Raw genomic sequence first — 17,660 nt, 5'->3', positions numbered from 1 at the left:
CTGGAATTCTTTCAGGGATTTTTGTGTCTCCTCTCTATGGGCTTCTACTTGTTTATTTATGTTTTCCTGAAATTCTTTCAGGCATTTTTGCGATTCCTCTCTGTAGGCTTCTACTTGTTCTCTAAGGGAGTTCTTCACGTCTTTCTTGAAGTCCTCCAGCATCATGATCAAAAATGATTTTGAAACTAGATCTCGCTTTTCTGGTGTGTTTGGATATTCCATGTTTGTTTTGATGGGAGAATTGGGCTCCGATGGTGCCATGTTGTCTTGGTTTCTGTTGCTTGGGTTCCTGCGCTTGCCTCTCGCCATCAGATTATCTCTAGTGTTACTTTGTTCTGCTATTTCTGACAGTGGCTAGACTGTCCTATAAGCCTGTGTGTCAGGAGTGCTGTAGACCTGTTTTCCTCTCTTTCAGTCAGTTATGGGGACAGAGTGTTCTGCTTTCGGGCGTGTAGTTTTTCCTCTCTATAGGTCTTCAGCTGTTCCTGTGGGCCTGTGTCTTGTGTTCACCAGGCAGCTTTCTTGCAGCAGAAAATTTGGTCTTACCTGTGGTCCCGAGGCTCAAGTTCGCTCGTGGGGTGCTGCCCACGGGCTCTCTGCAGCGGCAGCAACCAGGAAGACCTGTGCCGCCCCTTCCGGGAGCTTCATTGCACCAGGGTTCCAGATGGTCTTTGGCTTTTTCCTCTGGCGTCCGAGATGTGTGTGCAGAGAGCAGTCTCTTCTGGTTTCCCAGGCTTGTCTGCCTCTCTGAAGGTTTAGCTCTCCCTCCCACGGCATTTGGGTGCAGAGAACTGTTTATCCGGTCTGTTTCCTTCAGGTTCCGGCGGTGTCCACTCAAGCGATTCTGAACTAACATTCTGCTTGGTGCTTGGCAGGGTGGAAGTCACAAGTATTGAGCCTGAGGTAGCCCCTCGGAGTAAGAGTAGATAAATATGTTTGCTGGAGTTTTACTAGATCTGTCTTAAGGTGAATTACATTGTATGAATATTGTTTATTCAAGAGGAATCCCTCCTCTGCCTGGTCTTGTGCCCTTGGACTTAAGTGCTGTTGAGTTATTCAAAGGTGCCCCGCCCGGCCTGTGCCTTAGTGATTTAGGACCACTTCCCCAGATGCCAAAAGTTCAGCACCTGTGTGAGATGTGACATATTCACCCTGGGCTCTTATATACTTTCCAGACTCCAGAACGTCCTTCTAGATAGGTCCTAAGCTCAGATGTTAGCTCATGTGGCTTTTTTTCAGTCTGATGTCACTGGAGTCCAGTCTATGGTTCCAAGTGGATGGTGTTCCTGTGTTAGTGCAGGTGTCAGTGAGAGGGGCCATTGAGATGCTTTTCAGCTTTTGGCCCACCATATGCAACCTCCCTGAGTTGTGCCAAGCCCCAGAGAGTAGAGTTGGTGTCCTCAGTGATGTAGTAGGGTAGAGGAAGAAAAATGACAAGTATAATATTCCAACATAGCTTGACTAATGGGGACACTAATGCCCAGAGATGCTATATGGCTTCCCAATCCTGTGTACAGTTTATATACACACAGAGGGTCAGACTCAGCTGTGGGTCCTTTAATTCTATTAATGATCTCTTTTGGGGCAGAGAAGGGACACTCACCTCTTCCCTTCATTTCTTATTTCTGAATCACTTTTCAGATCAAGACCAAAAAAATATACCCCCTGGGCTGGAATGGCCAGACTTCAAAACTGCCTTTGAAATAGGACACTGTGGGAGAATGCAGAAACTCCAAACACATTTATCAAAGGGTTCCCCTTTCGCCACATGGTGATTTACAGTCCTCTCCAGTTCTCCCGTCCGTGAATGATGTTTCACGCAGATCCAAGTGTGAGGCTGCGGCTCTGGTGATGGATTTGCCCAACATACTGGCCGCATGCAAATGAGGAAGGAAAGGAGGGGGAGGATAGAAAGAACAAAGGAAGGAAGCAGAGGACAGGGAAATGGGGGATGGGGAAGAAAGGAAAGAAGAGAGAGGAGGAAGTGAGGGAATGTAGAAGAGAGGGAAGGAAGGCTTACAGACCTTGCTGCCTGGCCTGAAGTGAGGAATTTTCTTCAAGGCCTCTAAAGGAAGCAAGGGTCACTGCTCTCTAGTCCTTGACACCTCAATGTACATAAAGTACAGCTCAGCTGTGGTCAGGTGTCCTGAGTACCTATGAGGACCCGGGTCCCCATTCCTCTTTTCCAGTTAATCTTCTGCATGACAGAAAAGGTGACTCTATATAGTACCTTTGTGCTTTGGGAAGCCTGGCAAAGAGAAACAGTCTTATTCAGGTGTTAGGAGGGACACTGGCCAGGACATGGGAGAATAGTTCTCTAGTCCTTTGTCCTTCCCTGGACTGAGAAGGCAGGGGTTCTCTGAGGCGTTCCTTACTGACGCCCTTCTGTATGTAGAAAACATTGGGGAAATCTTGGGCAGAGCCTGCCAGCATCAGAAGAAACCTAGTAGGACACTGGCTAGGAATCCTGGGGACCAAGTAAGAGAAAAGCTATTGGTTTGAACTTTCAGAGAGGACTGAGGAGGGGGTGTGTGGCACAGCTGGCTCCCAGCACCGTTGACATTTGGTTCCACACGAGAGCAATAACCAGTTCTAATGTCCAGAGCACAGTTACCAAAGCCAAGCTGAGCCACGTGACTGCCATGCTGTGTTTTCAATTATTCCCCTCCCATCTCTGTCTCTCTTGGTGTTAGGCCTAGAGGGAAGTCCCTTTCCACAGAAGCGAGGTTCTGGTCTCTCCACCTCAGCCTTGCATTCTTTTCCCAATCACAGTCTCTGGGATGGCCGGGCCCACTTGGAGCGGTCTGCTGCTCTCAGATGGAGGGTGAGTGCCTCTTTTCTATCTCTGTCATCTCTCAGGAGGACCCAGCCTTAGAAATGGCCACTCCTTGTAGAAGAGCTTGCATTTTAGAGCTGACAGGACTCACTGGTTACACTCATGGACTGAACAGTTTCCACCAAGAAATCTGAGCCTCCTCTGGTCTAAGTCCTGCATGCAGTCAGTGTCCCCAGCCAAGGAAGCCTACAGTTTTGCACCTCAACCTCAAAGGACCCCATAGTTTCTTTGCTCTAGAAGACGTCTAGTGAGTGATTAGTCATGGCTGGGGACCTTGTAGGTAAAGAGAGGACATGGGGGAGAAAGGTAATGGGGTGTGTAATCTGAGGTTCAGTGGAAATTGGTAGATCAAGACTTTCAGAACCAGCTGCTCTGAGTGGGAATGGAGGGAGGGAAAGGCAAGCTTTGGCTGGGGTTGAAGTAGCCTAGAAAACACATTATTTTCCAGAAGTCATTGTTTTTCAGGGTTTAGACTACTAGCAGTAGACCAAAGACTTTTATTTCAGGAAGATACACTTTTAAGCCTAAACCTGAATGTGTTGATCTGCATAACAGCATAAATAGTATAGCTTCAGGCATGGTTAAATCCAGCTGCTGTGTGACAGCATCTAGGCTTGACTCTGCTCACATTTCCCTGTCCTTCTGTTCCTTGTTCTCTTCTTCACTTCTCACCCCATCTGCCTGACCTCTGAACCTTCCCTGTCAGTTTTACTCTCCATACAGTGATGCTTAGCATCTCTTCTTTAGCTCTTCCTTGCCTGCTTTCAGAAAGTTTTAGAAAGATTCCAACATAAATCTTATTGGTTTTCAAATTTTCAAATGGCTAATGTACAAATTCTGGTTCTCTCTCTCTCTCTCTCCCTCTCTCTCTCTCTCTCTCTCTCTCTCTCTCTCTCTCTCTCTCCCTCTCTCTCTCTCTCTCTCTCTCCACACACACACACACACACACACACACACACACACACACAAACACATACTCAAAACACCCTCCACACCACACATCCCACACACAACACACATAGGCCATGCACGTCCCACTGGGGTTGATCTGAAAGGAAGGAGGTTCAACCTAAGTTATTATTTACAGTGATGTTGCTATTGAGCTGCCAGTTCTGGGAATTTGAAAGGACATGGAGTTGAGGACCTCCTGTGCTGGAGATGGCAGCCTGAGGGCAGCTGTGATGGTTTGAATTTGAAAGGGGATATCGAAAAGAGAAGCAAGTAACGAAAAAAAAAGGCACTGAGAATTCAAAGACCATGGACAGATGCAGATCAATCCTCTCCAGACAAAGGTAGTTTCAGCTTTGCGTTTGAGGCTGTGGACACACTGAATGTGGAACTGATACGGGAGTTTCCATGGCTTTAGGGGAAGGAAGCAAACCCCGGTCCCGGATCTGGCAGCAGTGGTGAGTTAAGGAGAGAAAGTGCAGAGCACAGAGCATTTATTCAAGAGTACCAGGCTGGGGTGACAGGAAGGGCAGCTGCAAGAATAGATTAAGGAGCCAGATTTGTTCGTTTTTCAAGATAGGGTCTCCTCTGTCCCAGGGTGGCCTTGAACTCACTACATAGCTGAGGTTGGCCTTGAAGTTCTGATCCTCCTGCCTCTACTTCCCAGATGCTGGAATTACAGGCACCACGGTACCTGGACTACCACATAGTTTTAGGCACAGAGGAAGGTTGATGTGTGGGCCATCAAGATCCCATGCAGCAGGAATTACTAAGTGAAGAGGAGCGTGGTAGCGGCTCGGCCTGTGGAGAGCCAGCTTGGAGGCTCAGGATCTAGCTACACCACATAGCTCCATGATGGTCACTGTCCTGTGCTTTGGTCATCTCTCTGTGACAAGAGGGCAGTATCAGAGCCTCATAACATGGGTTATAAGGACTAAGTGCTAAAGCCATCAGAACACTTCCTGGCACACTACAGTCGTGACATTTTGAAGTGACTGAGTGCATGCTGGAGGTAATTATAGAAACACAGCACATTTGTTGGCCAGTACTGGAGCCCAGCTGGTAGCCATGAAGGTTTCCTTGTACCAATCTGCTCAGGAATGAGTGTGGCCTTCAGGGCTGGGAAACATATCACCTAGTACAACTGTCATTACAGGGACAGTCCATTATGGCTGGAATTCTCTTATCATGTGAGCTAGGTGGGCAAAGAATAAAGGATTTTGGGATATTGACAAGGAGTCCCTCATGAAATGGAAAATAGAGTTAAGTTTTTAAAATAATATTTGCATTTTTGTTTAGTGTGTACATGTATGATTATGAACATATACACCATAGTAGATTGTGGAGCTTAAACGTCAGAGGTCAACTTGGAAGCATCAGCCTTCTGCTATGTGGGTTCCAGGGACCAGACCAAGGTCATTAGGCTTGGTGACAAGCACCTTCATTTGCTGTGACATCTCATTTTTTCAGCCCAAGATGCAACAGTGCTTTTTGTTTGTTTGTTTTGTTTTTTAACACTGTGTGTGTGTGTGTGTGTGTGTGTGTGTGTGTGTGTGTGTGTGTGTGTGTGTGTGTGTATGTGTGTGTGTGCCAGGTGCTTCAGGCAGTATCCTAAGAAGTCATTCTCTCTGGGGGACATGTGATGAAAGGGTCTATGTCACAACTGCTGGCAGCTTTGTACATTGCCTGCTTCCATCCTGCATCCACACAAGCAGCAGGGTGAGTTGCCAAGAGCATCCCACAGTTTGTTGTTCTGACAACAGGCTTTATTTTGTGGCTTGGACCCAAGTCAGAACTTGTCTGGCTACAGCATTAGGCTGCTTTGCCACCTATCTCATGGACACCGAATCCACGAGAGGTGCCTCTTGGCAAAACTGAGTTGGGCTGTATGCCTGATGGGGGAGTCAGACTAGGCTTATGAAGCTGGGTGAATAAACCGGAGGAGTGGCTGACAGAGTAGGTGCTCCTAGCTCCATGTGGTACACTGGCCAGGCTGAGGAAGGGCACGTGTGCTTGTCAAGAGCTAGCTATGTGCTGAGCCTTCTGCACTCAGCCCAGCAATGGCAAACTGGCAGATCTTCATCTGGAAGCAGAACGCATACATCAGTGGTCACTGGCCTGAGCCCTGGGCTCTTGAGTCCTTTGGAGATACTGCACGAGATACTAAGGAGAACAAGGGGACCAGGGCAGAGCCCTGGTGGGCTCCTTGACTTCCTCCCTGCTCTGATCTACAGATTAGAGTTTCATTTAAAGATTAACATGCACATTTAAAAGTCTTACAAAGCCACGGTCCTCAGGAGCAATTCGGTTCCTAAACCTTTCCCATGATTTTGAGTCTTAGCTCATTTGCTAGTACCTTGGATTTAAATTTATTTTTTCTCTCCTCCATTTCCCTGTCTCTAGGATGCAGGTTTGGATAAATAGTTTAGGTTTAGTCTGTGAGTCTGGGACATGGAAGGGGGTGTTAGTTTCTTGAGTTATCTAAGCTCCATTTGCCCTGAAGACAAGCTGGGTGAAGGGTCTGATCTGCCCTGCTTCCTGGGCACTGGGGTTCAATTCCTGGACTTGAGCTGTGAGCAAGTCACACTACTTCCCATTTCTTCCTTCCTCCAGGGACCCATGCAGCAGCAGCTAAGCCTAGTTCATCTACCACTCACCGGCCAAGGCCTGGAGAACAGGAGAGGAAGAAGCGTGGCCTCACTTCCTCTCTGAGGATGGAGCCCCACAGCCACTCTGGAAAGAGCCGGAAATCCACGAAATTTCGCTCCATTTCCCGTTCCCTGATCCTCTGTAACGCCAAGACCAGTGATGACAGCTCCAGCCCTGATGAGAAGTACCCCGACCCTTTTGAGACTTCACTGTGCCAGGACAAGGAGGGCTTCTTTCACTCCTCCATGCAGCTGGCAGACACATCTGAGGCTGGGCTCAGCAACATACCAGACCTGGCACTGGCCTCAGAGGCTGCTCAACTCCAAGCAGCTGGGAGCGATCGGGGCAAGCACTGCAGGAAGATGTTCTTCCTGAAGGTAGGTCAGGGTCTGTGTGTCTGGCAGGGCTTATAGTTGTTTTCTGGTGCTGTGAATTAGTCTTTGAATATGTTTAAGCCAAAGTCAGAAGAACAGAGTTCTTACTGTACAGAGAAGCAAGGAAAAAAAAATGAGGCAGGGTTGCCTAGGGCTCACAGCCATGGGCTTGCTAATGAATCAGGTACAGTCAACAGTCTTCTCTGAGATATTTGGTGAGAGATGGTGTCAGGCAGAGACATACTGAGCCTAGATCCCTGGTGAAAAATGCCAGTTGTGATAGCTCTCATCATCAACAAGCATCCTTTGGCATAGGGTAGGAAGGTCAATACATACCTATCCTGCATACTCAGAGAAGCAGGTACCCAGAGAAGCAGGTACCTGGACACAGGAGACAGTTACATGATCAAGTAACAGAGAGATCAAGAACGCATTCCAAGGCCTTGGTGAAATCTGGCACCTTTGTACAGACTGACCATTCTTGAATATTTATCTAATATGAGGTATCAGGCCACACTTACAAAGCAGGGAGAGGCAATTGTCCCAGTAACATCTAGACACAAGCAGCATCCTTAAGGTCCTGCCTAGAGCAGGCTGTACCATCATGCTTGCCGGAACTACTGCTGATGAGTCTTGAACTCACCTTGTAGGGTAGAAGACAAAACAAGCATCTTGATGGGCTTCAGATAAACTGTCTGGGCTTCCAGCTTTCCATGAGTAAGGAGAGATATGGTCAGCCAAGAGTTAGATATGTTTATTTGGAGACAGGGCTTCATAAACCCTAAGCTGGTCTCCCATGTAGCTGAGGAAGGACATAAACTCGTTCTCCGGTCACTGCCTCTCCAGCAATGCGATTGCAGGTTGTGCCATCACATCTTGTTTCTGCAATGCTGGATCAAACCTAGAGCTTCCTGAATCTTAGGCAAGCACTTTACTGACCAAGCTACATCTTTAGCACTGGAGTCAAGTTACTTGATGACAGTATGAACTTTTGCAGATGAGAGCTCAGATAAGTGGATTGCAAAATCATTTGGGAATCTCACTTACTCACAGTGCATAATTTATTTGCTCACTTCTATTTAACTGCAAGGCATTTTTGAGCACCGAATATGTGCCAGCTACTGTTTTGATTTAGATACCGCTCCCCTCAAAAAACTTCTTAGAGTAAAAGCTGTACTCTAAGAGGAGTGTAGGAGTGCAGAAGGGGCTGAGAGAGAAAGAGCGTGTCTTGAAGTGTGCTGATTCTCCTTCACTCAGACAGTATTTACTGAGTTGGAGCAGGCATTGTCTCATGAATTGACCTTGTGCAGCTTGCATTTGGCTGAAGAATACAGATGTCAACCTAAGGCTCTATGTACAACTTGGTAGAGAAGGGCCACAAAGAAACATTGAGTAGTGAAAAGGTCGTGCAGTGTGTATCATGAGGCACCATAGTGCTGTATGGGACCACAAAGCCTTCTCTACCAACCAGACTCTTGAGAAAGAATCTCAGTAACATATGATCATGCAGGAAGGGCATCACAGACAGAGGGGCAGCACATGCAACAAAGAAGAAAAGAATATGTTAGGAGCATTCAGGAGGCTGCTTCAAGAGGGTGGCTGCAAGTTCAGGGCAAGCCTGGGCTACATAGCAAGTTCAACTTCAGCCAGGGATACACATCATTTTGCCTTAAAAAAAGTATGTTGTGAACATCAAAAAGTCTAGAACATGGTAGTTAGAGAGAAAGGGAAGAGTAATAGGCAGAGTAAGGAAGTTATGGTAGCAGCCAGGGTTGGGCTGCGGCAATGTTTTGATGCTTTATTGTAGTGGCTGGAGGCAGGGAATTGGCATGATCAGGTTGTTTTAACAGGAACTCTCTGGAGCCTGACTAACAGTAAGGGGGGCCTTCTTGGGAGGCTGTGGGGATAACCCAGGCCAGGAATTATGTGGGTTAAACTGAGGGAGTGGGGCAGGGTCCCAGAAGATAGTCGGAGCAGGAACTCTCCTTGTCCAGACAAAGCCAAAAGGGCTTGTTGATAGGAGGATGCAGAGTATGAAGAAACGAGAGGAGTTACCTCTAGCTGCATACTTTAGCCAGAGCAGCAGCTCAGGGAAAGGATATGTGGTATGTCAGGGCAGACAGACAGACAGACAGACAGACAGACAGACAGACAGACAGACAGACACACACAGAGAGAGAGAGAGAGAGAGAGAGAGAGAGAGAGAGAGAGAGAGAGAGAGAAACAGAAAAAGCCAGAGACACAGAGATAGAAAGGGACACACACAGAGGGACAGAGACACAGAGAGGAAGGATGCCCCACCCCACCCCTACCATGCCCCCTCACTCCTTGGAGCCTCAAGTCTCTCCACGATTAGGTGTGTCTTCTCCCACTGAAGCCAGACCAGGCAGTCCTATGTGCTGGGGGCCTCGGATCAGCTCATGCACGCTGTCCAGTTGGTGGCTCAGTCTCTGGGAGCTCCCAGGAGTCTGGGTTAGTTGTGACTGCTGGTCTTCCTATGGGGTCTCTCCTTCAGCTTCTTCAGTCCTTTCCCATAGGAGTCCCAGACTTCAGTCCAATGGTTGGGTGTAAGAATCTGCTTCTGTCTCAGTCAGCTGCTGGTTGATGAGGATCTTCAAAGCACCTCACAGCCACCCCTTTCCCCTTCCAGTGGGGACACTGTAGTCCCTGCCCTGGGCTCCCTCCTTCCCCTTGACAGAAGTGTCCTTGGGTGTGACTCAGTTGGCCCAGATGGCCTTCTCAGCCTTCAGCAGTGCCATGGTTAAACTGATTTCCAAACGTCTGGAAGAGACCCTGTGTTGCCAGCCCCTGCTCTAGAAATGCGTAATGTGAAACTCATAAAAGAGGAAGTTGCTTAAAGATCCAAGTTGAAATTTAAGGGAGAAAAGGAAGGTGTCATTGGAAAGTTGTGCTGTGTGGCACACCCAGGACTGAGGTGATTCCTGCCTGCAGATGTGCACAGCCAGCTGGGATGGTAATGAGAGTGTCGACTAGCCTTTGCTATGTACTGAGGCCCCAGTGGCCTCTTGCTTCTGGGCCAGCTTTCCAACAGAACCTTGTCCCATTGGACCTAGAACATTTACAAGAGGAAGTGAGTGGATTTCCTGAATACTTCAAACTGGCCGTCTTTTTCCATAGAAATACTATTTTTTAAATTCATTTTCTTATCTGTCTGTCTGCCTACCTGCCTGCCCGCCTGTCTGTCTTTCTTTAATTCTTTCACAGTTATGTGGACAAAGATGACCTTGATTTTTTTATTTTCCTGCCTTTTACCTCAGTGACATACCACACCAAGTTTAAGCAAAGGTGAGGATTGAGTCCAGGCCCTCCTTCATTCTGGGCAAGCATTCTACCAACTAAGCTAAGTTCTAACCCCAAAGAGTATTTTTAAAAATGCCTTTTGAGCAGAACATCAAAGCCAAGGAAAGAGGGCACTCCCTCCTTTCCGTCTCCCTTCCTCCCTCTCTCTCCTTCCCTGTTCAATATTTGCTACAAAAACTGTTTTTTTTCACATGTTCTAAGCTATTATCTGGAGTAAAGAAACAAATCTGGGGGCTGAAGACATGTCTTAATGATTGAGAACACGTATTCTTCTTCCAGAGGACCCAGGTTTGATTCCCAGCACATACACGTAGGCTTGCAACCATCTGCAACCTCAGTTTGAGGGGATTCAAGCCTCTCTTCCAGCATTCATGGGCACCAGGCACGGCTGAGGTGCACAGACATTCATACAGGCGAGGGACTCACAAGATTGAAAGGAAATTGAATGAAATGAATTTGGGATCCCTGTGGAGATGACAATGTGTGCATCATGAACCCCATCCCTTCTTCCAAGTAGCTCATGCTGTTTGTTTTTCTATAAAGATTGCTTATTTTATTTTATATGAGTACACTGTAGCTGTTTCAGACACACCAGAAGAGGGCATCAGATCCCATTACAGATGCTTGTGAGCCAACATGCAGGTGCTGGGAATTGAACTCAGGACCTCTGGAAGAGCAGTCAGTGCTCTTAACCACTGAGCCATCTCTCCAGCCCCTCATACTGTGCTCTTAATGAAAAGTTCTATGAAGGTCTATTATATCCTAGACAGACTCTTCCAGGCTAATGACCTCTTAGCTTTGTGTTGTGTAACAAAATACCAAAGGCTAGATAAATTACAAAGAAAAGGTTGTTTGGGATGGCCATATTCATGTAACATCAGAATTCAGGAGGTAGAGGGTAAAGAGACGAGAGTTGTTGGGATGGCTTATCCCCCACAACCCCATCTTCAACTTGTGCCCACACACTTAAGGTATGAATTACACAAGTAGTACACACTTATTTACCTTTTATATCACACTCTTTATCTTACATTTGCCTATATTTAGTATCATTCCAGGGGTTCAACTATGTCTACCATCTTGTCCTTTGGTTTCTAGTTGTCTGAAATGTTTTACACCTGTTTTTTTCTTCTTATCTTTTAGACTAATATATTTGTTACATTTTTCTTTTGGATTAGCTTGCTAGTAATGGGTTATCTTTGATTATTTTTATCACTAAAATAAAAAATATACTAGTAAATACTATAATCTCATTTAAACTAGTACCTCACTAGAGCACCCAAGCACTACTCGGAATGCAGTTCCATCAACACTCATAGCCTCTTCTCTGCTGCTGCCAAAAATTGATTTTGCACACATTTATAATTTCCAAGCATACCATGATTGTTACTCTGTGAGTTGGTTCTCATTTGCATGGTTCTTTATGTTCTTCCCTCCACCATTCCTCATTTCTCCTTGTCTTTCTGTGTCTCACTGAGGTCATTTCTGCCTGAAACCGGCCTCCCTTTAACAGGGGCAGGACCTGAGCTTAGAGCACAGATGACATCCACAGGTCAAATATCTAAAAAGTTAAGTCAAGATAAAAAGATTTAAAATGCACCCTTCTGTCCTTCCACCTTGGTAAATAAGTCTCCATAAGAACTTGTAGGCCAGCTTCAGTTAAGTGCTTGGATTTCTCAGAGTTCCACCCTGGAAAGTAACGGTTGCTGGGAGGTCCATCTTGACTCTTGACCATCACCCTCTGTCTGGTCATCCCTTCTGTCCTTCATTTCAAGGGCCTTAGGTTTAAGTAAGTCATCACCTGAAATTCCCCATTGATGCCCCTCTCCTGCAAGCCCTGGCAACTCAGAGATGTTCAGACCCATGCTGTGATCTCTTCTGGATGACACACACCTCTGGGAGAGAGGGCTTTGGTACACAAGTGCTTCTGATAAAATACCATCATCTAAATTTGCTCCTCACTTCCTCTTTGGCTGAATCTTAACTGATAGCTACATAGTCCTGAAAACCCATTTGCTCACTTGATACTATCTGGAGTTGGTCTTTTTTTTAAAGGAACTGTGGGACACAGGCTTTGTTAAGACCGAGAACTTATTCAGAGTAACAACCTTTATAAGTATTTATGGAGAGAACTCTACGAATCGGCACAATGAGGCCACCCTTAAGACAGAAAGTCTATAGGCATCGCCCTTTCTTGAGCTAACATGTGGGCTTACATTAGACATTCTGTCGGCATTCTCTGGCTGCAATCTAGAGTTAGTGGTGCTCAGTCTGGGTGGAGGATAGCAGCCAGAAGGCCAGACACATGTGGGGGGTCCTGCTCCTCCAGCTGCCCTCCTGAAATGATGTGCAATGCTTTGATCCACAGTGTGGCACATCCTGCTTTTCTATACAAATTATTTAAAATAATGGTTAGGCAAAGTCACCACTCACATAGCGTGACTCAGGGGTTGTGCAGTCAGCTCAACTGTCTGCATCTCTGGCATGTGCTGTGGGGGCAGAGGGGGTGGAATCAATGCCTCCTTGGGCAGACCAGTTCCTTCACTCCTCTGCCTGCGAGCAGCCCAGTTTGTGGCTTGAGGCCTAGGCTTTCTTGGCAAGCAGGAAACCCTATACCCTGGCTGCTCGTCTCTTCCTGCCACAGAAGAGCCGCTTGTGGGTACTGAGAGCAGTCACTGTGAGGGAAGCTTGGGTTTCTAGGACTCCCATGGAGCTGGTGGGTCCCCAGAGTATATGGGAGGACACAAAGGGAGGCAAGGGTGGTCCATGTGCAGGAAGTGGGGAGGGACAGCCCACAGGTATGATTCATGCCCACTTGCTGATGCTTACCCAAAGTCCATGTGATTTCTAGTTGTTTCCAATGCTAGAAGACATTTGGAAATATTCCTTTAGAAGTTGGCTTCATTAGTTGGCATTTTGAATCTCAATGGTTTTGGCAAAGCCCCACTTGGCTAGTAAAGAGTTTGCCTGGGTAGAAGGAGAATAAAGGGAACTGGGAAAAGTCAGTGAAACAGCTACCTTTCCAACTCAGCCAACATCCTTTGTTGTAGGTTCCAGTCCATCGAGTCCTTCCCCAGCCTCTGCACACAGTCCACTCCTTCCTGCTGTGTGGCTACCTCTATCTGGAATACCCGTGAACCAAGTCTGGGTCACTCTGTAAGGCCCAGTGTGTTAGTCGGCTTTCAAGGACTATATCAAAATACCCGAGAAAATCAACTCAAAGCCAGCATGGTTTATTGGGGTTTGTGAATCCAGAGGTTTTAGCTCAGAGCTGGTTCCATTGTTCTTGGATTCATGGAGGAGCAGAATATCACGGAGGAGGAAGCCTGTGTGGTGAAGGACCACAAGACAGAACAGATAGCGTGAGCAAGAGTGAGAGCCAGAGTCAGAGGGTGGGGAGGCTTGCTCTTTGTAACAGTTCCCTACTCCCAAGCCCATTGTGCGGTAGTAAACCTGCAAGTGGGTTGGTCCCTTAAGGTCAGAGCACGTGCTGCCCCAGCGGACCAGGGACGAAGGGGCAGGTGTGCTTCAGGGAGCATCTGCCACGAAGCCATCACTATCCTCTCCCCTCATCCTACACTCTAGATCCCACTATACTAATTGAAACATTAACCAATAAAAAACACGTGTGCGTTTCCATCCAAGAATACGTTTGGGTGCCAGCTGTAGGCACCCAAAATTCATTTGTGTTTCTACTGTGAGCTCAGGAGAAGGTTCAAAGAGTCTTTAAGCCTTGTGGCATTCCATCCCTTACCTGAATGTATACTATATATTTGTTTAAGTTTAGAATTTAAAACTTTTTATGAAATCTTGGGCATAAACAAATAAATATACAGATGCATTCATACTCCTTTATTATCTTTAACCTTTCCTCACAGTTCAGTCACTAACCCACTCTCAGTCTGCCCTCCAAAAGTTCCCCATCCCATCCCTCCTCTCCTGTCTCCATGAGGATGTCCCCACACCCCAGCAATCCCCACTATGCCCCACTCCCTAGGGCCTCAAGTCTTTCAAGGGCTATGCGCATCCTCTCTCTCTCTCTCTCTCTCTCTCTCTCTCTCTCTCTCTCTCTCTCTCTCTCTCTGTGAGGCTAGACCAGGAAGACCTCTGCTGTATATGTGTTGGGGCACCAGCCAGTGTATGCTTCCTGGTTGGTAGCTTAGTGTCCAAGAGATCTTGGGGGTTCAGGTTTGTTGAGGCTGCTGGTCTTCCCATGGGACCGCCCTTCTCCTCAACCTCTTCCAGCCTTCCCCCAATTCAACCACACTTCAGACAATTGGTTAGGTTCACGTATCTACCTCCAACCCAGTCAGCTGCTTGTTGGGCATTCATACTCTTAAAAAGTCTTCTAATACAAATATCTGGTTTAAGAAACAAATTGATTCCTGTGAGCATCCCTACCCAATCTATCCACTCTTGGCCCTCTTATGGGCAACACTATCCTTTGTCTGAAAGTGTTATTTTCCTGCTTGTCTGCATACTTTGCTCAATCTGCTTACTTACTTGAATGGCATTTGATTAGCCTCGCTTATTGTTGATTGACGTTTGTTTGATATTTTCACCCTATTTTGACCTGTTTTCTTGCCCCATACTTCTGAGTTTCTTGTAGATAGCTATGTCCATTGTTTTTCAGTGCGGGAGGTTAAACCCAGGATTAAGGTATTCTACACAAGTACTTTGCATCAAATCTACACTACCAGGTCTCTTTTCAGGTTTTATTTGGGGACAGGGTTGCTCTAAGTTTCCCAGGCTGGACTTGAACTCACTTTTTATTTCACCCAGGTATTGAACTTGCAATCCTCCTGCTTTACCTTAATTTTAAAAATCAGTATCTATTTTGCTAATCTCTGAACTTAGACCATTTACATTTAAAGTAATAATTTATATATTAGAACTTAGGTAGATTTTAATTTTTTATATATATTTGCTGTTCCTCCACTTGTTTCCTTTTGCTTCTCTACTTTATTTGAATATCCTTTTAAACTTCCTTTTTTAAAGAATGCTTTGAGGGTTTATTTTATAGTTGTCACTGTGGCTGGTAGGTGTATGGTCATTTACACCACACATGACTTTTCAAATCGCCTCTTGATACTGACATTTTATCTTTTTTTTTGAGACCTTGCGCTTATACTCTGTCCTAATTAGGTTTTTATTGATGAGATAAACACCATGACCACAAGCACCTTAAGGAAGAAAGGGTTTAGTTCACCTTACAGCTTAGAGTCATGAAGGAAGTCAGGGCAGGAACTCAAGGCAGGAACCTGAAGGCAGGAACGGAAGCAGGGGCCATGGAGGAATCTGGTTACTAACTTACTCCTCCTGACTTGCTCAGTTAGCTTTTTCATGCACCCCAGGGCTGGGCCATTCCACAACAATCATTAATCAAGGAAATGCCTCCTAGAATTACATATAGTCCAGTTGATGGAGGCATTTTTAACTTGTGTCAAGTTGACAAAACTAGGTAGCATGGGTCCCTTGGTTCTTCTAACTTTTATATATCATCCTCCCAAGACTTTCTTTTATAGCTTGAGCACAATAAAAGATATGCTGTTTGCTTCAAGCAGAAATATTACTAAATTCACACTGGAGACAGAATCGATTCTGTTTTCACATGTCCCAACACTCTTACTTCCTTTCTGAAGGTTCTAGCCATTTCATCGTTTTCTTTCTATTTGGGGACTTGCTTTAGACCAGCAGTTTTCAATTTGTTACCACACCCCTGGGGGGGTGTTGAACAACCCTTTCACAGGGGTGGCCTAAGACCATCAAAAACATGAATATTTACATTATGATTCGTAATAGCAGAAAAATCAGAGTTGTGAAGAAGCGAAGAAGCAACAAAAATAATCTTATGGTTGGGGGTCAACACAGCATGAGGAATTGCCTTAAAGGACCACAGAAGGTTGAGAACCACTGCTTTAGACAATCTTTAATAATATACTGACTTACAATAAATTCTTTTTATTTCATCCATCCGAGAATATCTTTTGTCTCTCATTTCTGCCTAAAGGTTAAGTAGGAGGTTGCCTGTTTGCTTGAGACATTATATATAGGCTTCCAACTTTTGGTAATCCTCCTGCTTCAGTCTTCCTAGTGCTGAGATTACCTGGGAAGGGAGCTTTGGCACACACTACATTTCTGGCTGACACTTATTTTCTGTGCTTAGATCCTGGCATATCTTTCCTTCTGCCTTCTGTGTGCTCAGATGTGGCAGCATTTTCTTAGAGATGTGTCATTTACCTCTACTTATTTTGAAACACTTGCCTTTGGCCCTGATTTTAGAAGTTTGATTATGAGGTACCATAATGTTGATTCTTTGGGCTAGATTTGTCCAGTTTTAGCATCTCCTGTGGCTCTTTTTGTGGCATTGTCTAGTACAAAGAAGAAGCCTAGATCTTGCTACTCACCACTTTAACACCTTGACTATGTCTAATTTTTGTTTGTTTCAAGGGAATTCCAGTGGTGAAATAAGCATTTTGATGGTGGCTGCTTTACAGTCCTGGTCAGACAACCCCAGCACCTGGCTTATCTAGGGATTCACTCACATCTATTTCCACAAATAGCATATTCTTGATTCTTGATGCTATAAATGCTGCCCTTCAGTTCTGTGTAGCAGTCTGGGTAGGTATGTGAAGCACATAGTTCTGGTTGGCTCTTCTGAATGTCCATTGCCATGGCACTGTAGTTATGCTGTGTTTCTGTTCTGCTGGGTTTCATCCTTGTCACACTACCGGATTGCTCACTCGATCCATCAAGTCCTTCCTGTAGCCCAGTAACCATTTGTTGCACAAGAAGAGGACAGGAGAAGGTGTAGGATCTAGGTCTTTTCTGCCATCTTTTGGGGAGTAGGAAAATGAGTGCTCAGTAGCTAGGTGGTCTGATTGCTGCTGTGTCCCCTTGATAATGGTGGTCGTAGAGATGGCTCTCCAGTCCTCAGGGTAGCATGTTAGATATGTCTGTGAAACCTGTGCCAAGGGTCCACTCCAGTTATCCACAGGCCTTCCTTTTCCCTGGTGTTTTAACACACACAGCAAACTCATTTTCTTGATTGCTTTTTTTGTTTTGCCTGTTGGTAACTGTGGGTGGCCAGACTCACACGCCCCTGAAAGAACCATAAAACTTTAAATGTTCAGTAAATCTAGGAGAAATGCTAGAGGCGAGGACCAGATTTTTGACTGTAAAGCACAACAGGGGGGTTCCGTGTGGTGGTGGCCATGTTGATGACCTAAGAGGGACACTGGGCTGTCATCTTGTGGGTGTTACCGCTGGAGGGAATGGTGTGAAAGGGCACATGTGTCTCTGCGTTATTTTCTTGTAACTTTATGTGACTGTACAGTAAGAGACAGAATGTGAGTTCCAGGAACAAATTAAAAAATGCAAGTTAAAAAATGCACCTCATGCAAGTTAAAAAATGCATATCTCTCATGTATCTCTCATTTCCAGAGAGCCGCAATCTGGAAACAGCACTATTAAAAAGATAATATTTACGATTACATCAGAGAATGTTTAGGAAATAATATGAGAAATATAAG

The 17,660-nt window shown here is 45.8% G+C and overlaps 1 protein-coding gene across 7 annotated transcripts in view; it reads left to right on the top strand.

Moving 5' to 3' along the window:
* Positions 1-17,660, top strand: part of Il16 (interleukin 16) — a 100,326-nt gene that overhangs the window by 22,993 nt on the left and 59,673 nt on the right. For all 7 annotated transcript variants that reach the window (XM_017588673.3, XM_063266338.1, XM_017588675.3 and 4 more), the window contains one exon: positions 6,398-6,810. In XM_017588673.3, coding sequence (XP_017444162.1) covers positions 6,398-6,810 — 413 coding nt within the window. The remainder of the gene's footprint in view (positions 1-6,397; positions 6,811-17,660) is intronic.

This window comes from Rattus norvegicus, chromosome 1, assembly GCF_036323735.1.
Source record: "Rattus norvegicus strain BN/NHsdMcwi chromosome 1, GRCr8, whole genome shotgun sequence".
NCBI lineage: Eukaryota > Metazoa > Chordata > Mammalia > Rodentia > Muridae > Rattus > Rattus norvegicus.
This window is presented reverse-complemented; position numbering and strand designations above follow the sequence as displayed.